The sequence below is a fragment of the Phasianus colchicus genome, chromosome Z (genome assembly GCF_987193195.1).
Source record: "Phasianus colchicus chromosome Z, bPhaCol1.hap1.1, whole genome shotgun sequence".
NCBI lineage: Eukaryota > Metazoa > Chordata > Aves > Galliformes > Phasianidae > Phasianus > Phasianus colchicus.
In genome coordinates, this window is record NC_143476.1 from 26,620,079 (window position 1) to 26,640,700 (window position 20,622).

Consider the following 20,622-nt stretch of genomic DNA (forward strand, 5'->3'; position numbering starts at 1 on the left):
TTGCAGGTAATTTTTGTGTGATATCTAAGAATTCTTTTTCATTTTGAGTATAAATTATTTATGCACTCAAACATCGCTCATAAAATTTTGAGACTTAAATAGGTAAAGAAGCTTATTTTACCTGAGAAATGGGATGTAACTCTTCAAGTTATTCTTTCCAAAGGCTGCAGGTATCCAAATATAGTTAGAATGGTATTAACAGAATGGCAAAGCACGGAGTCATGCATTTGTTGTGATTTCTTTTGTTGGAAATAATTTCTGTGAAAAATAATATGCAGATGTACTTAATACCAAAAGTAGACCTCATTCAATTATCACTCTGTTCTTTCCAATATTAATTCTCCTTGAAGTTGATCAGAATTTCACTTAATAGGAGATTTCAGGTATGAAATCAGATATGACTTCAAGGAACTGTTTATTTGATGACGTGACTCATTTGTTCAAAATCTGGAAGTGTAATCTGGGAACTGTAGTGGATTCTCCTGCTCATTTATCTATGTGCATAATTACAATCAAAATATTTCAGGCTTTTATTAATTTTAATTGATTTGCATCTGGTTTTTAAAGGGAATAAATTACAGATATAAAAATGCATGCATGAACTTTAATTAAAGGCAAGAATATTCTTTTTCACATCTTACTACTGGAAATACTTTTCTATCTTTTTACATTAGGTAATGGAATGCACAGCTGTCTAAATGTTGTCAGTGGTGACTTATGATTAAACAACTACATGTCACTTTCTTAATCATAGAGAACAGATTCATAAAATGCCATTCAGAAATTTCAAGTTTTATGTTCCACTTTTCATATACTCTCCAACTCAGAAGTGATATGAGATGCTGGAGTTACTCCTCTCAGCTGTGATATTTAAAGTAGTAGGAGGAGCAGTCTGCATCTGCACTGCATGCAGTATGCTAGAGTCCCTCATCATTTATGTAGGTGTTTGAATTGCAGTCTTCTCTTGAGCTGAACACCATCTCCGTCCTCTCTTTGGTATCATTATGAGCCATATAATCAGTATGTAAAAATGGCATCTTGATCTAAAATTGCATTACATACACTATGTTTCTTGACTGGGTTAGCTCCCTTGGCAAAAGCACCCCTTCCAAAACTGTGGTGATGCAGCATGTCTACAATTGATCGTTTTCTGAGAACCCTTGCCTCACTTCATTTTCAGCTTGCTGTAATTGTGGTATTGATGGCTTTGACACTTAAGACACATCTTTCCAATCTGATTCATGTTGCTGAGTTTGCTCAGCAGGGCATTTTTATTTGGCTGGTGGCAGAAACACAAGTGAGCTAGGAAGGGAACTTGAGAAACCAGGTGACCCTCTGTCTGGGGAACTGGGAAGGATATTTTATGGATGCTTCAAGTTGGCTGATGATACTGTATAGTCAGGAAAGGCAAATCTTCCTCCTGTGCTTAAGAAAATGCAAAGATGTGATCTGCTGAAGTATAGATACGTGAGTTGGACAAGGTGAAATTTTAGGGATGATTCTGAAGGAAACAATAAGACACAGAAGAATGGGGAAAATAAGATGAAAAAGCAAATACAACTGCAATCTCTGATTGCTTTTCATATGATAACTGATTTTTGCTTAGAAAGGAACAAGGTATGATTTAGGCAATTTACTGCTGTCAGTGAATTTTTGGTGGTTCTTTGCACTGCTCAGTTTCAAAGACATTTCAGAATCAGTTTTTCATTTGCTTTTGCACATAAGTGTTTCTTTACAGCTTGTGTAAGAGGAATGAGAAAATTCTCTCTGTTCCTGATGTCATTTAGGCCTATTCAGCTTATTTTCTAGTACTCTTCACATTGCTTGCACCTTGCATATTTTTAGATCATGTAGTAAACTATGGTTCCTTTGTCCCCATATGCATTGCAAAAATTTTGGTATAGACAGTCTCTTAGGAATGTTAACTATAGTTCTGTTAACAAGAATCAGTTAGACTAATTAGTGTATACAGAATAATTCTTTTGGTTACCAAACAGGTTTTTATGTATATCTGGAATATAGAGGGAAATTGTTCCTTGTTTGAATATATTTTTTGGCATTAAGAAACTTAAAAAAGAAAACCAGGATTTTAAAAATATATATACTTCTAAGATCTTGGCTTTAGTTCAACCTCTTCAAAGTAAAGAATTACATGTTACCCTACTTTCAGAAAGAAGTTTATGTATTTGTATGCCACATATTTTAACTGTTTTTGAGATTGTTTGGAAGCAACATTTTATAAGGTTCATCAATGTTCTTTATCCACATGTATTCTAATTTGTAGAGTCAGCAGAGTTTTGGATGTCAAAAATGCATACATCAGTAATGATGTTGGGTTTTGTGCGCTGATATTCATTAAGATTTTCACACAGAGAGACATATGTTTGCTCTGCTACCTCATATCGTTTTATGGTTTACTGGGAAGATTTTTCACACAATTGGCCCTGAAAAACTTTCAGTGCCAAAGGCAGCACTTATTAGGCAAGAATCTTCAAAGATGTAAGTAATTCATGTCTAGCTGTAAAAAATGGAAATGTGTGATGTATTATTTAGTAACTATTTCCATAATAGGTAGAGAACAATGAAATAGTTTTGTACTTTATATTACTGGACAGTTACAAATATTCTGCCTGTTATTTTCTGGAGAACATCATTTTAATGCACATCTAAAAAGTGGCTTATAAGGCATAAAAGTTAAGAAGGAAACTTAAAGGTTGTAATTTGTAGTTAATGTCTGTGATCCCAAATAACCAACGATTTTAGTAATATATACTGTTTATCACTTTGTGGCTTTCTTTTTTTTTTTTTTTTGTGGCCACACAAAATGTAGAGATGACTGTCCTGCTTTATGATGTTGAATTAGGAAAAAAATTGCAATTTTTGCAACTTACCTAGTTATTTTTCCTAGTTATTGTGTAGTATTTTCAATCCTTTCAAAACATAAATAATTTGCATATAATCTTATTAATCTTCTCATAAACACCAGCCTTCTCTTTTCGTATTGTTCACTTTGTATTGATTGGTACACCAGCCAGATTCCTGTCATAGCTTTTCTGGAAATGAAGGTATAAGAAAATTCTCATCCTTTGCACATTTTTGAAGTTTTATTCCTGTTTGAACTGGATGGAAATTATTACACCGTATGTACTTTGGAAAGCTGAGAGCATTTCTTTATGAATATGTTGCCAGCAACTTGCTGATTGCCAGTTTCTTCAGTGTCCTGTATTCTGAGTCAGTTGTATTGGTGTGCTGGGTATTGGAGCCATTTCAAGTTTTGTTTAAAAGTTTAAAAGGAAAGCCTTATTTTGAAATTAGCCATAACTGTAGAAACACATATATATGTGCTTGCTAAGCATAATGAGTAATGATAGTGAAAAGTTTCAAGCAGCTTCACTTAGCACTTACATAAAGCTTGCAGTGACTCATAAAATTTATACCTTGTGACTTACCTTAATTGTCAGTGTTTTGAACTGTGCAACCATTCAAAAAAAATTAATGTTAAGATATTGATATACAGCAAATCATATTTATCCTTTTTTTTTTTTTTTTTTTTTTTTTTGCTAGCAGAGGTTTCCATCTCCCTTGGTGTAAGACTGGGGTTCACAGAATTACAGAGTGGGTTGAGATTAGCAGTCCTAATCCAACAATCTGCTCAAGCAGAGACATTTAAAGCAAGTTGCCCCTTACCATGGCCAGACAGCTTTCCAACTTGTATTATGATATGACAATTTATTTCATTAAATGTGGATGGTTTTCTCTTTTCTACACGTAGACATATTTGAATGATATCACCATAGTTTAGCTGGAGCCTAAAAAACATGAAAAAATAGAAGAGGCAGAAGTTAGAAAGCATATTTTGATGGAGGCCATCAAGCATAAATGTGTTATTATTTATTTTGCTTTTAAACAATGTTGGAGGCATGCAACATCTTGACTGGGGGTAAGTTTTGAATATTTTTCCTAGTACTAGGAGCTTTAACTTATTATTATTTTTGTATTTCTTTCACTGACAGCTCACTGCGCTGACAAATGTGTGCATGGTCGTTGTATTGCTCCAAACACCTGTCAGTGTGAGCCTGGCTGGGGAGGACCCAACTGCTCCAGTGGTGAGTTTTCACCTGCTTCTGCCTATCTCGTTCTCTTTTCACTGCTTTGTCCCCTGTTTGGAGAAGATTATCACTGATCCTGTGCTTTGTTTTCTGATTTCTGGTCAGGGTGTCTGAGTTACCAAGTTACTATGTATGGTCTGATATTTCTCCATTTACTTGCAGACAACTTTTCCCTGCACCAGCACTAAATATCATGGTATTTAATGCTCAGAACTTTTCTTCACTTTACCCAAAACAGAGGTTCTCAAAGTAATTCTGGATTTTTGCTCATTATAACACGTTACCTATTCCCTCTTTCCTCTCCCTTCATAAGGTATTAGGAAATGTCATGTTTAGGCTGACACAACAACCGAATACTTCGTTACAATCACGTTCAAAGAAGGTCACTGTTAGTAACTATCCACTTGAAAGGAATATATATTTTTAGTCATTAATAAAAAATAAATAAATGCTTATCATTTAAATTTCACAGACATATGAAAATCTTATTCAAAAAACAGAGTGGATGTCTTGCAAAGATATTATGCTATGGGTTTACTTAGTAGGAGATTCCTGTAAAAACAGTATTTGTGGAAAAACCTAGATCGTTAGTGGGTCAAAAAGAAATTTGGATTTATTTTCACTGTCATTTTTTTCCCCACTTAATAAAAACAGGGAAACGTGTTTTGTTTCGCTTTGCAGGCAAGGTGCTAATGTTATTCTGTCTGGAACTGATCTGTTGTGAAGGCAGCTTGTTTTATAAAATATGGTGTGAGAAACAGAATGAATTACACAGAAAAGAACTTGTTGTAACTTGTCATTGTAAGATTATTATATTTTGTGTATAGTCTTTGTATATACTTACAAGTGATTCTTTTCATAAACAAAGAAGCAAAGTTCTGCTTCAAGCATAAAATAGTTGGCAACTCTGTATGTAGGTCTTGATCTAGTGTGCAGAATTGTCAAAGGAAATTGTCAAAAAATGATAACTTTATGCCTTGTGAACTTTATGCCTTCAACTTTAAGCCTTATGAATTGAGATTCTCTGTAACTACTCAGATTTTTAAAAGTGAGCATTGCTATGCAACATAGAATGAGGACATACCATTATTTATTGAGATTTCCAGATCTGAAACTCACTGAAAAGGCAACTTAGGTGAGTCAGGAATCTCTAAATCTCACTCTGGAAATAATTCTTTCTCTCTCAGGATTTGCTTGAGTCCGTTTCCCTTACCTGCCTGTTATAATTCATTTTGAATACATGCACAGCTATTTTCCTGTGCTTCTTCCTCAGTTCACTGCCTTTGACTGCTTGTCTTGGCAGTCTCAATACCAAAATTATTTTCTCATGTGAATACATAACAGGCTGAAACTGAGAGAGCCTTCGTGCACCTTTGAACTGTGCAATCTCTGGAGAGTCTTGCAGGTGCTACAGCTAACTGGAACTGCAGATATTTATTTCAGAGTGCTGGCCTAGCCCAAGAAGAAGAAGGGGAAGGTGCTAAGGAGATGAACGAGTTTTGTTCATACGTTGCTGAGAGATTTGGCTTGGTATTTGTCCTGTTCCATATTTACAAATTTAAGTAAGACATTGGTTTCACTATGTTGTGTGTGCTGCTAGAGTGCTGCTCTTTGTTGCTAGCCATGTGTAATTTCCTTGTCTGTGTGTCTGAGAGCTACAGTGCAGATCACATCAACTTGAAGAGCAGAGAGTACTCCTGGAAAGACAGCAAGTCTTTGGATGTCTAGCATTGAAATTTGTTGCTTACCCTATGTAGGAGATTTTTACATTTTTCTTTTAACTGTATTTTCTGCCTGATCTTTGGCTTGATTAGTTTTAGTAACACAAAAGCACAATAAGGTAGCATAAAGAGCTACTTTATTTTTGTAATCATTTCCCTTGATATAGTAAGTTACAAATTAAAAGCAAAATTCATGCAAATTGCCATAGTGTGTTTGTATGTATCATATAAATATTTGACTACTTAATTGAACAATAAAGAAGGAACAATGACTAAGACACCTTAGTACTTTTGTTGGGCAGACATTCAGGGATGTAGTCAATGACCAGATAAGATACTGTGATGAAAAGGGGGATATTATTCTCAGGGTGAGTGGTATTAAGCAAACTCTCAGATTGGAGTTCTAGATTCATTTCCATGGAAGCAACTGTTCCACATTTGCAGAAAAAAACTTTTCACAGAACTGCAGAACTGAACTTTTTTTTTTTTCCTTCTCTTCCAAAATACAATCTTTTCTATATTCGAATTGATTATTCTCCCTACACTGTCATTTCATCTGTAAGTGTCTGAGAACAGAGTAAGGCCTGGAGCAGTTTCTGTCCATCTGCCATGCCACCCACCCCACGGTCAACTTTACCTATTGTTTCCCAGTTCTATTTACCCACTTTAAAATATTTTTTTAAACCATATGCTGTCACTTCTATGGTGCAGTGGATTCCTGGGAGGTAACTGCAGTTAAGTGCTTTCTAAACACTTTAATGTTCACTAAAAGTGACAGAGTGATTGCATGGAGTAAATTGGTGTATTGTACAGTAAAAGCTGAATAAGCAAGTTTCCTCCTGATCTTTGCATACCAGTGTGTGCTATGGTCTAATAACCTTTTCAGGGACTAAACTTTTCAGAGACTCATTTCTTTTTGTGGCAACCATTATTTCCTAATAGCCTAATAGGTCAGTGATTGCTTTCAATTGAGGGGAAAGGGATGAAGATTTAAGTAGAGTACTCTGTCAGTATTCTTTCTCTGAGGCTGTCCTCATTCAGTGCCTATTTCTAAATCAACTCTTAACTTTCCCCTCGTTCACATTCTCTGCCTTTCTGAAAATCCTGCATCTTTCTTGAGAGGAAAATATGAATGGATGTTTTCTTCTATGAGTAAAACTGAGATTTGTTTTCCAAATTTGACTCATTAATTAATATCTCCCTGGAGAATGTTGTCTGTGTGAAATGTATTTTTTCTTCAGGCCTTTTCTTTTTAGTTAAAAGTATTGCAGTCTATTACTCAGTGTTGGCTTGCAGTGACTTTTGGTGGGAAATGAAGGAGATGATGCTAACATACATAAATCTGAATGGTAAAACAAGTTGAATTAGGTGATCTCTCATTAACAGAACCCTCCCATTCTAGAAGAAATAATGAAACTCACGCAAAACAAGTTATTCTAATAATAATTTATTGACTGAGCACAGTAGATGAATGACAAATGAGTGGGCAGAAGACATGCTGAACCTGTATCTCAGATCGAGTGAGTCAGCACAACATGTGTGCTGTCAGCATCACTTTGAAGAAATTTTTGTGAACTTCAGGAGAACAATTTAATTAATTCTAGTCTGAGGAGAGGGTAAAACTTTAGAAAAGGGCTAGGGTGGTAAAGATAGCCTTGTTTGTATGTTAAAAATGTGAACAAATAGATTCTATCAAAAAAACATGACAGCAAACCAATAAATCAACCAAACCTACCTATTTTAGATTATTTTTTATATCAGATTTTTAAATTACATGTGTCAAGTTGGTTGTTGTGTGAGAACATTTTTGACAGCAGGCTGTGCATAAAGTAGTCTTCTATAAAAGTTGCTATATACAATGATAACTGGCTTTCAGATGTGTAGTACTGATCAAGCTGTCTTTTCCATTTGTAAATTACTTTTTCTGCCCATTTTCTATTCTCATTAGTAGAACAGTATTTGCTGTAAAACATAAAATATGGACCTGATTGTCAGGTTTTTTTAGGTACACATGCAGCCTAATGTGGAGCCCCAGTAAGCAATCAGGACATTCCCTTTGTTTTTCTTCTCATGCCTAGTAGTCCACAAATAATTCAGTCAGAATCAATAGGACAGTTTCTGCATAAGCTTGGAGCAGGGGCAAAAGGCCAAAATCGATATTATACTGGTTTGACTGCAAACGATACAGCATTCCTGGTCCCCAGCTGGCCTGAGTAATAAAGGAAAAAAAGGAATGACATGTATTTTTTTCTGGTTTATGATAAATATGCTAGAACTGCCTGTGGAAACATGAATAAGCACTTTCTGTTTGATTGTTTAATCTCAGATTTGTTTGAATTGCTGTATTTTCATCTGTAATTCTGATGGTGATTAATAGTAAATCTATATATAGTCCAGGTACAGTATAATCTACTATAGTCTGAGGGCACAGAGGTAGAACAAGTGGCATTAAGGCATAATTTGGTCCCATGGTTTTATAAACCATAAGAAGAGAAGCATTGGCTTTTTCTTTAATATTTCAAGCAGGGTGTTTAAAGCTGTAATCTCAGAAAACCATCTTTTAACCTATAAATACAGTTGTTAAGGAAACTTCTAAGGTGCAGTAGCTCTGCTACAGTTAGATTTCACTTACTGTTGTGGTTGTTAAGTTTTCAAATCTTACTGTTTTCTTCATGATACTTGGCAGATGCAGAATATGGCAGAAACTGGATTGCTTGGCACAGCTTGTGTGAGACACTCACGTGAGTTGCAGGCGCTGCCAGTTTCTCAGTGGAGCTTGTAATATCCATTAACCCTTATGAAGTGGATGCGTGAATGTTTTCTGCAGGCACCTTTGCACCCCAAATGAAACAGCCCCCTAAGTGCAGGCAGGGTGCCCAGGAGCATCTCGTGTGTTCAGTAGCACAGCCAGTGAATCTTCAATGCTGGCACTGCTTTCTGATTTTTTTCTCAAAGACATTCTAAGAGCTTACAAGGTATACATAAAGAACTAGCTCTTGCTTAAGTTTACTAAGCTATAGCAGTCTTAAGGAATATATTCTGATTTTAAACACATGCTCGAGTTGCAGAAGCTTAATTTGTGGAACTTAGAAATTGCTAAACACACTAGTGAAACTGCAGTGTCCTGATACAGAGATGTTTGCCTTTATGGGTTGTAGAGAAATAGCTCATTCAAGTTATGTAGAACTTTTCCTTCCAGCTTCTGAATGGCCATATGTGCAAATACATCCTGTTAGCAAAAGTGACAACACACCATAAGCAGTTTAAATTTAAACTTTTCCTGTTACACATAACATTCCCATGTCCTTCGCTGGAATGCCTGCAGATCTCCTGACTGACCTACCAATTTTGCCAGCTGAACAGTTTATTTTAGCCACAAAGAAGGCTAGTATCTTTGGACTCAGAAACTAACCCAGTAACAAGTTAGATCAGGTGCTAGGAAGGAAAACAGACATTACTGCAAATTGCTATCACCTTCATTATCAGTATAGTCACTACAGGAAATTATGAAGAAAAATAAATATATTTTCTGCAAAACTCAGTTATCAGTTATCAGAATTTACTTAAGATTTGCTGAAGGAAGGCATTGCAGTAAACAGTAATCATTTTATTCCTTTATAAATATTTTCTGAATCAGAGAAACACATTATTTTTTGTCTTTGATCGTTTTTTAAGCTCAGTGTATTTGTGGTTATCCAAGCTGATCTACTGGAAAACCTTTGCATAATTTTTTCCCCCAGTAACAATACAAATGTATTTTCAGTATTTCTTATGTATTTAGTCACTGGCTAAATACACAGGATAATATTTTTGACTAATTTAAAAATTTATGTGATCTTCGAGATCTTAGAAAGTATTATAAAAAGAAGAAAGAATAAAAACTAGTATTTACAGGGAGATCTGCTAAATCAGGATCATGGACAGCAGTCAATTTTTAAAAATACAGTCAGATTGTTATAATTTTATAACTTTTCCAGTAATAGTGATTATTTTTAACACATTTCATTTCAGTACCAAGATAAATTGAACACCAAGAGCCATTTGTATGTGTTTTCCTTAGCAATTTTCCAGTCTTGTGTTCCAATGTCTAAAGCACTTTAAAGAATCTTTTGAAATTTATGGCATGTGAAAGGCATATAGTTCCAGTCTTTCACAGGATCTGAAAAACACATTTTTATTGTTCTTCCACTTCACGGGTCAAAAAGCTTTTACAAAGTAAAAATTGAAAAAAGTAATAAATCTCTAAATTAAATTAAAGCTTAGCATTTTGAATAAAATCCTTTCTTTTACACGAAACAAAAAGCAAGAAAGAAAAATATGCCACAGGGTAAAAAGCCTTCAATATAACAAATGAAATCAGATAGAAGCAAAAGACTCAAAGGAAATCCAGACTTAATAGAACGAATGTGTATTTTGGAAAACAAAAACAAAAACAAAGCAAAAAACAAAACAAAACAAAAAAAAACCAAAAAAACCCCACTATGCATTGCTGTGTCTAGGATATAGGTAAAATAAGTCTTTTACTAAAATGAATTGATATTTATAATTAACATGAGTGACTTTCTGCAGGAAAAGATTTGTTTTCTGATATGTACGTGCATGAATTTTCATAATATCTGAAGGTGACTAGAACAGACTATATCCAACAGTGTACGGAAAATAATCTCATGTGTTTATTAAATAAGGCTCTGAATTATTTTTTTAAGTATATTTTTATTCTAATACTTTTTTACATTGTTATCTTGCCTGTTAGACACATCTCTGAAATTTTTGTTTGCTGTATTCCACATTTACTAGGCTGACGCATAGGTTGACAAGGGTCTATGCATTTTGTCAAATTTTGAGTTTTTATTAGTTTCAGAATCTGTGGGAATTAACATTTACTTGGTTTTAATTTCACCTGGGAAAATAATTATCTGTTCCCTACCCTGCAGGAGTATCTTAAGGGAAACAAATGCCATGAATTAGACATATAGCTAACCAGATTGTAGTACCAGAGAATAGCTTCAGTACTCTATAAACTTTCCAGTATAAGGATGATCTGGATTTAGATTTCTGATAACTTCTATGTTTTTATTATGGCTTTTTCTTAGTTAATCAATAAATGTTTTAAACAGAGACAAGCTTAGAAATTAAGATCACTAAGAATAGCATCTGCATGGCTATGACTTTTCCTGTCCATATCAGCAAAGAGTAACTGAGAACCCATAAAGTATTATTCACATTTAGTTTTGCATGGACCAAATGTACATAATGCATTTATGTAAAATATGACCTAGGTGAGTCTTGCTATGTAAGTGAAATATTCTCTTTTCTGTCAATAAGGATATCGATCCAATTTTCTGATAAGATTTTGATCTGAAGCATGATGTATGTTATGCCTACTTATAACTGGATATCTAAAATGCTAGTTCTATTAGTCTAGATTTATGTTAGGCAGGTTTCTGACTTCTGGAGCTGAGAGAAGTAATCTAAATTCTAAAATACAGACAGCCTTTGGGCAACTTATCATACCTAGCCTGTCACTGAGTTATTCCTTTGGATAAGTATTTTTCTATTTTACTAGCATTGGCTATACTTAGCTACTAGTAGTTGTTATTTGCTGATAGTCATAGCATGACAGAATTATTTGAATTGGAAGGGATCTTAAAAGTCATCTAGTCCTAACTGTTCTGCCATGGACAGAGACACCCCCAGCAGCTCAGCTGCCCAGGGCCCCATCCAACCTGGCCTTGAGTGCTTCCTGGAATAGGGCATCCACAGCTTCTCTGGGTAGCTGTGCCAGGACCTCGCTGTCCTCTGAGTGAAGAATTTCATCCTAATATCTAATCTAAATCTACCTGCTTTCAGTTTGAAGACATTATACCTTACTATATGTCCAGCACTACACTCCCTGATGAAGTGTTCTTCTGCTGCAGGCTCCCTTTAATACTGAAAGACTACAGTGCAGTCTCCCTGGAGCTTTCTCTTTTCAAGGCTGAACAAACCCAGCTCCCTCAGCCTTTCTTCATTGGAGAGGTGCTCCAGCTCTCTGAGCATCTTTGTGGATCTCCTCTGGACCCAGTCCAACAGCTCCATGCTTTTCTTGTGCTGGGAGCCTAGGTCTGAACTTGGTACTCCAGTTCCTTGTGAAAGTGGAGTAGAAGGTGACAATCGCTTCCCTCAATCTGATGTTCACACTTCTTATGTTTCAGCCTGGGATATGGTTGACCTTCTGCAAGTAAAAATATAGAATGGAAAATTGCCTCTGTCTTAGAGAGCCTGTAATTGATAGCAAAGAACAGATAAAAACAAAGTTCAAAACACGTAAAAGATAAGGGAGGAAGCGAATGACACTGGGAGGCAGCGATTTCAGCGTATTTGCCTCTGAGTTTCTGTTCACTTTTTGTAGACTTCATAGAAAGGTGGAGACATGGAGAAGGATGATTTAGCAATTTTATAGTTTGTTGTATGGAGAGCTGTGCCAAGTTGGAGGGGCTACTTGAGAAGAAACAAGAAAGACAACGGTCTCAAAATATAACAAAGGGCCTAATGTCATGGACAGTGTAAATGTGATGGTTGATATTTGTACACTGAATGAGAAATGATAGATAAGGCTAGACTATAAAGGCCATGAAACTAAGGACAAACCTATAGATATCTGAGAGTCAAAGAAGCGATGCCAAGGAAGGGGCAAAGGAACAGGAAAAAAATCAGCACTGTGAGTGCAGAAAATTATGTCTTATCCTTGACACGACAACATAGAAAAAAAGAAAGGATGATCAGAGCTAATGTTGAAATCACATGCAGCTTCAATTTATTTTACATACTGGAGCAAAGAAAATTGTCTTTCACTTGCTATTAGCTGTGACTTATCTGAGGAAATTATGTTGAAGTTTTGAAGAGACAGAGAGGAACTCTGCGTATTTGCTACTGTTTGTTTATTTTAGATTTGTTCTTGACAGTATTGTGTGCCAAGAGATGGAGTGGTCCACTTTGTACCTGCTTTTTGAAGATGGAGATTTTGTTCTCAGTTGTTTTAAAAGACCATAAAAGCTCTATAGCCCAGTACTCCAAAAAAAGTCCCCTCTGTTTTGGCAACCATGTTATGTAATTCCAGAAATATACAACAGTGTTTTCCTGTAAAAAGGCAGAAAGACATGCAGTCCAAAATAAAATTCCATTCTGTTATCTTGGAGATGCATGGAGGACAGCTTCAAGTAACAGTGGTAAAAATACTAAATCTTAGTTTTGCTATGATTTTTTGCTTTCAATCCCTGTTAGTAAAAAAAAAAAAGAAGACAGAAAGACAAGTCAGATCTTAAAAAAGTAAACCAACGAATCAATCAAAAAAACACACACAAAAAACCCCCCCAAAAAACCCCCCCCAAAAAAAACCAACAAACCCCACAGAAAAATCACTGTCTGTCTGTCTTGAATAAAGTGAACTGTAGCATTCTTATAGGGTAGTTGTAAGTCAGAGTTTCTAAGTATAATTTTACTGAAATGTTCTTTGACCTGATTTGATAGCCTTATTTTGTTCTCATTATAGGCCATTCTTTACAGAAGTATAGAATTGTAGGTGATCAAGATGGGTTTGTCAAAAATAAACTTACTTATTCATTTTTTTCTTTTTTTTGCTTTTCAATGAAATCAACCAAAAAGACAAAAAAGCCCACCAAATATGCAATCTCATTTTGTTAAAAATATATTTATTTATACAGAATAAGAAAAAAATTATAAGAAGCAAATTCTTCAAAGATGCTTCTAAATAATTATAGAAATCAATTATTTTGTGTTATAAAATACCAAGTTTCCCTATGCTGCAATTTGCAAATCATCAGCAGTTAAGAAACCATTTGCATTAAAACACATCTAGCTTCATATAATGACAGTGTGCACTGAAGCTATGGGAAATACAGTACATCAAAACTTTCACAAAAGCTGCAAAAGACAAAAAAAAAAAAAAAAAAGGCAATTTACATCATGGATTTTTTCTTTTTTTTTTTTTCTCAAAAGTGTTTTCTTCACACATGAATCCTTGAGCTTCTGTATGTTTCTAAAATCAACATTTGGCACTCAGTTTCATAGAGTATTTCTGTGTGTTGGTAGACTTGTACTGTCTTGGAGTTTTGTACCATACCTCCTTGTTTAGTTGAGGGTTTATACAATGTGGTGCCTTTTTTCCCAGAGGCTTTTGCTTTCACTGAGCAGCCTTTTGAAGGAAAAGTTTCCCACCTGATATTTGTAGCATTGCATGATGTGCAGACTAACAGAAAGTATAAAAGCAAAAATGGCAACAAGATAGGGCATCAACACCATCATGTTGTTAGGCATTTCCTTTGAAATACTTTTTTTCCCAGCGATGTAAGATGAAGGTAGGAAGGACCTCGGGAGTCTCCCATGGAATCCAACAGTGAGCAGTGCATTTAGATAACATGTCTACTTAAAACAAACAAATAAAAAAAACAACCACCAAATAACTGGGGATGAATACAATATATATGCAAGAAAAGGAAAAAAAAAGACATCAACAAATTATATTCACCTTTGCAAGAACAGTGCTCTGCATAAAACAGCAGTATTTGGCTATTTCTTTATGATAAATACAGAAAATTAACCATGGTGCACAGACTGGCTTTTTCTGAACACAGGACTCTTGTTTCTCTACGTTGCTTCTCTTTCATGCACACCCTGTGCTGAGACAGATGATGTACAACCTCAGCTCTGCTCGGCAGCGAGTAGCTGGCACTTTGGTGTGTGTGTGCATGTAGTGTTAGCATATGTGCATGTGTCTGTGACCTTGGTGCAGTCAGGACAGCAGAGCAGCTATTCTGATTAAACTCCAGCTGACAGTCTGTAATCTGACGATAGTTATTAATGCAGAAACTATCCATTCCACCAGACCAGCAGCTGTGCAACTTCCAGCTCAGCTTTCTCAGTTTCTGAATACTAGGAAGTATCAGAAGCAGTCTGATGTAATAGTTGGTAAATTCAGCTTTCAAAACTATCTAAAAATAAACACATCACAGAAAACATTTCTACCCTTTGCCTTTTTCTTTCTTTAATGGTAAATGGAGTATCAGTTTGTGACAAATCACTTTAATTTCCTAGGGGGAATATTACTGATTAGCAGCCATCAGATATAGAGGTAAAATACACTACTTACATGTCTCATTCAAAAATACTAGTTTTTTCCCTTAATTCTGCAAATTTCTCCATAGCTCTGCCCATTACTCACAGTTAGATGTTAGGCTGGTGACAGGCCTTGCATAATGGACTGTTGTGCATCCATACTATGGTACAGCCATCACAGTCCTGGTGGGACGCTTCACCGTTGTGCTGTAATGAAGAATCACGTACTCAATATTTGTTACCCACCTGGCCGTTGCCAGGAGAATGGTCATGAGGCTGGAAATCCTATTAGCAGCCGTCTGTTGCTTTTTATTTTAATGATTTCCTGCAAATATAATGTGAAGATCACGTCAGGAAGCTAATAAATTATTTTATTCTGTGCAGTGCATGCTCTTGCAGTTAAAATAGTCTAGAAAGGTTCAAGTTCATCAGCACAGCACGTTCATCCCATATGTCAGTAAATCCCCAGGAGTCAGCAAGATGCATCCCAGGGAGAGGCAGCAGATTGGGAATGGTTAAAAGGAGCAGAGGGAGTGCAAGGCTCTGCTGCTTCACAAGTGAGTAGCAAGGCAGTCTCTGTGCCTGGGTGTTTGTGCAATGGTAGATGCAAGGTGGGTTTGGTCTATATGGCTCTGAAACTAATTAAACCCATTCTCCAAAAAGGTGTGTGAATGGTGTTGCACACCACTTACCAGCTAGTGGGAAAAGAGCACAAACTGGAATTCATGAACCAAACATTTCTGCCATATCTTTATATCTAAGGGTGGGTTTAGGCCATGTTCATCCTTAGTTCTGCACTGGAACAGCCATGTACTGTTGGCCGATCTGGGTTCCTCTGTTCATCAGACATCCCTAACTTTGTTTTGGTTTTAATTATTATTCCACGAGGAATAACTGAAATTGAAATTGTGTATTTTGTCTGGGAGCAGAAGAATGACTGTTATCTGAATCCATACTGATGTGTTAAGACAAAAAAAAAAAAACAAGTGTAGAGGTGTCTGTTCAGTCATGAGAGAACTTGTATCTGTCTCAGAAGTTCCACTGTTCTTACATATATAATTATATCCCAAAATATTTAGTTGTCTGAGGACAATCACCTGCCCAGTAAGCAGATTGCCTATTCTGTTCCATGTGAGTATGCTGAAAAGAAGTAGGTAGAAGTTGTGAATGAATGTTTGTTACTGTGGGTAAAGACTCTTGTAATGAGCTGTATGCCATAGGGGTGTACGGTGCTGTGTGTGTAGTCCAGAGCAGAAAATAATTGTCATCAAGTCAATAAATGGAGAAACCGCAGTGACAATAAGGTGGGTAGTCATTCTGTCAGTTTGACAGTATTGCTGGACACTTTTAATGCATATAATATTTTCTTTGCTGTGTGTAGGTGTTCACAATATCTCCATTAGGCATACAGATTCTTGTGATCTTTACTGGGAAAAAAATCTTAAAAGGCTCTAATCCCTTTTCATTTGTGTAGCCTAAGTGAACAGCTCCTGTAGCAGAACAATTCCTACCCTGAGGATGTGTCTCGAATTACTTTGCCATACTCCAGGAAAGCGTGCCTGTTCTCTGCCTGTCTTTTTTGCCCCAGGAGAAGACTGAGGGAACAATGGTTGTCAGTCACTGAGGGGAGCCTAGACTTTCTGCAACTGACGCTTTTCTATTGCAGTGCTGTTATTGATAGAACACAAAAATAAAACCAGGTCATTTGACCATATGATTAGCTCATTCCTGCTGAACTCTAAATGACCTTAACCTTCCTCCTCTTTACAGAATTCCTATGTTTCTCACTTAAAAAAAAATCTTCCTGAACAGTAGGTTTTTTCTTTTGATTCTGAGATACCTTTAGTGGTTACTTATAGGGTTCTAACGGGCTGCACTGGCACCCACAAGAAAAGATGCACTTGAGTGTTCATGAAGACACATTGGATAACCAAATCTGTTACATCCAGATAATGGTTTACCACCAAAAATATTAAGGAGCCGAAAATGTGCCCAACAACAACTTTGGTGTATGGCTTTTCTTTCTTTTTTCTTACGGTTGACTCGTAGTTTCATCAGTGCTCTAACATGAGCTATTGTGAAAGTAGTTTACGTTTTTCCTTCTGCCCTTCCAGCTTGTGACAGTGACCACTGGGGACCTCACTGCAGCAGCCGCTGTCAGTGCAAAAACGGAGCCTTGTGCAACCCCATCACTGGAGCCTGCCACTGTGCGTCCGGTTTCAAAGGCTGGCGCTGCGAGGAGCGCTGTGACCAAGGGACGTATGGAAATGACTGCCATCAGAAATGTCAGTGCCAGAATGGAGCCACCTGTGACCACGTGACTGGAGAGTGCAGGTGTCCTCCTGGATACACTGGAGCCTTGTACGTAGTTGTATGCATGTTGTATACAGGGGGGAAATGCAGAGTACAAAGTGTGCTAACGGGGGAAATCAAGTTTGGAGTAACTTCTGTTAGTTACAGAAGGTAACTTCTGTTACATTGGGCTCCATCAAAAGAGGGGTGGCCAGCAGGGACAGGGAGGTGATTGTTCCCCTCTACTCTGCTCTTGTGAGGCCCCATCTGGAGTACTGCATCCAAGCGTGGAGCCCCCAGTACAAAAAAGACAGGGAACTGTTAGAGAGGGTCCAGAGGAGGGCCACAAAGATGATCAGGGGACTGGAGCACCTACCCTATGAGGACAAGCTGAGGGAGCTGGGCTTGTTCAGCCTGGAGAGAAGAAGGCTGCGGGGTGACCTCATTGCAGCCTTTCAGTACCTAAAGGGAGCCTACAAAGAGGAGGGGGATCAACTCTTTGAAAGGGTAGATAATAGCAGGATGAGGGGAAATGGTTTTAAGTTGAGGGAGGGAAGATTTAGGTTGGACGTCAGGGGGAAATTCTTTACAGAGAGAGTGGTGAGGTACTGGAACAGGCTGCCCAGGGAGGTTGTGGACGCCCCATCCCTGGAGGTGTTCAAGGCCAGATTGGATGGGACCCTGGGCAGCCTGGTCTAGCATTAGGTGGGATGGTTGGTGGCCCTGCATGTGGCAGGGGGGTTGGAGATTCATGATCCTTGAGGTCGCTTCCAACCCTGACAATTCTGTGATTCTGTGACATTCTAGGTCCATTCCCTTAGGTGTGTTGCAGGGATGCTATACAACATTCAGTTTGCTTCTGTTGTGAACTGCTTTCTCTTGCCTACTTTTGACCACAAACAAATGATAGCATTAACAATACGGAGGTAGCTGGAGAGCGAGCCTTGTGCCAAAGTAACAGTCGTGTCTGCTGTGTACCACCTCTGCAGCTGCGAGGATCTCTGCCCCCCGGGGAAGCATGGGCCGCAGTGCGAGGAAAGATGCCCCTGCCAGAATGGAGGCATCTGCCACCACGTGACCGGGGAGTGCGCGTGCCCACCTGGATGGATGGTAAAAGCGTTTTCTGAAATCAACAGTGCCCTGCAAAATTTCCAAATTTCTAGATTTCAGGCAGCATAAAAAAAAAGAGCAGTGAATTAGAACATAAAATGTAGCCAGGAGTAATAAGAAGTGTATTTCAGCATGAAAAACTGGAATAAAATACTTGAATAACCATCTGTTGCTGAAAATCCTCCAGCTCTGCACTGCCATTTTAACCATGTAAGGTCATGGGAAACAAGGGACTGAATTATAGCATAACCAGGTAGTATCCATTGAATTTTGTCTATAAGGTGTTCACTTCCAGATAGAACTTAATACTCTATCTACTCTAATGTAAAGACATACAGCATATGAAGAAGTAGTGAAAAATTTCTGCCAGTGTAATAACTAATAAGTTACTCTTTAGCTTTTAGATTACTTATCCACTCCAAATAGTTATTTAAACATAATTCAATATTAGTTTTAGATTTTTCAATTTTGTGTGACAATTTTGTTAACATAACCTTTTTTTGCTTTCCATGTAAAGTTGGCATAAAATAGTCAAATACAAGCTCTAAAGTCTCTTATGTTAGCTAAAATTCCCATGTATTTTTTTGCCTGATGAGACACTTGTAAATCTGCTTCTCTTGAATTGGCTTTTTAGAAGTCTTAAGGTCTGATACTTCTATCAGTACACACTGCAGTTAATTCCAAATATGTAATTAGCAGTTCGGAAATTGAAGTCTTGTGGAAAAGAAGCTTTTAAGGTATTTCACTGCTTTCAGTGAAATTAGGCAGCTTTTCCTTTCATCAGAAATAACAACAAGAGATCACGAAGTCGTGTAATTGGTGCATTACAGCAATTGTGGAGATTTCTACGCTCTTATTCACTGGAGGGCATTTTCAGATGTCTTGATATATCCAGCTGCTAATAAAGAAATTGGGAAGAGTTTGACATCAATTAGTCTTAAATGTTTTTTAGTTTTTCAGTGTTGTTTAGAAATACTGTTTTCCACAAGCTTTGGCCTGCTAAATGGAAATCCTGGAGGACTGTTACTATTTAATGCATATGAGCTAGAGATGAGCCTTTCGTTTCCAGGATCTGCACTAGATTAGTGACATGATCTTGCTCTCCCTTCATTGCAAACCTTTCTTCCTCGTCCATTCAACCTGAAATCAAAATGTAAGATTCTTTTTCTGCATACACAGGGCATGGTCTGTGGTCAGCCTTGTCCTGAGGGTCGTTATGGGGAAAACTGTTCCCAGGAGTGTCAGTGCCACAATGGAGGGATCTGTGACTCAGCGACAGGTCAATGCCATTGCAGCCCAGGCTACATAGGGGAAAGGTAAGAAAAAAATTATTTTTGCCAGACTGCTGAACCTGCAAGGGATCTGCTACAACAGAGAAAGTAGAGAAGGGGTAGAAAGACAAATGAAAATGCCCATTATGTCATTAAAAGTTTTGTGAAGTGTTTTCCACATCACTTATCAGATATTGAATCTCAAGTTAAAAGTGATTACTCTTCTGTGAAGAGTTGCTTGGTTTCAGGATTTTTATGCTGTGGCCCACACACTGCCAGTGTCCTGCGGGGCTTCATTCGAGCGCTGTGCAGAATGATATAGATAGAGCTGTGGGGTAAGGAGAGAAGCTCTTGGTTTTCTCCAGATGTTTGGCAGTGGCTGTAGCAAGGAAGGCTCCTCCTGTTCCTCTTCAAAGTGAGCAGGCTGGAGAGTTGTATTCTAAAGTATTGTGTTCAAACAAAGAAATGAAACTTCGCTATTTTCTAATTTGCTGTTAAAAAATCTTCTTTAGTAGATTTTAGGGGAAAGAAAATGGCAATTTTTAAGGCAGGGAAAAGTGGTGAAAAAAATGCTTTTCTGAGTACATTTTAAACTGCATACAACTCATTTGCTGAAGTCAGCAGTGTCTTAATCACTGTGGTCAGTCCAGGGGATCTCTGCCAACAATAGTAAGTATTATAACCGTATGCTCTTCCCACATGAGCTTCACAGGACATAGAAAAAGCTGTGTCAGGCATAAGGAAAAAAAAAAAAAAATGAAGAAGAGACACACTTAGTTCAGAGCATGCAAAAATTATGAGGGCTGCTCTGAAAGAAATGCTTCCTATTTTATTATGTTGACCCGTGATATCTGAGGAGGATGTTGGTGGTATGGCAGTAGAGGTTGAACCTTCCCACTGATATCCCATTACACGTTGCTTTCTGACAGATGGCAGCAGAGGGGCAGTTTGACAGAATGATGTCTGACATGGAAGTGTATATGAAGCAGAGTTGTGTCATTGAAT

The 20,622-nt window shown here is 37.3% G+C and overlaps 1 protein-coding gene across 3 annotated transcripts in view; it reads left to right on the forward strand.

The window, feature by feature from the left end:
• Nucleotides 1–20,622, forward strand: part of MEGF10 (multiple EGF like domains 10) — a 100,047-nt gene that overhangs the window by 33,237 nt on the left and 46,188 nt on the right. For all 3 annotated transcript variants that reach the window (XM_031609150.2, XM_090131122.1, XM_090131121.1), the window contains exons 5-8: nucleotides 4,014–4,106; nucleotides 17,059–17,305; nucleotides 18,226–18,346; nucleotides 19,526–19,662. In XM_031609150.2, coding sequence (XP_031465010.2) covers nucleotides 4,014–4,106; nucleotides 17,059–17,305; nucleotides 18,226–18,346; nucleotides 19,526–19,662 — 598 coding nt within the window. The remainder of the gene's footprint in view (nucleotides 1–4,013; nucleotides 4,107–17,058; nucleotides 17,306–18,225; nucleotides 18,347–19,525; nucleotides 19,663–20,622) is intronic.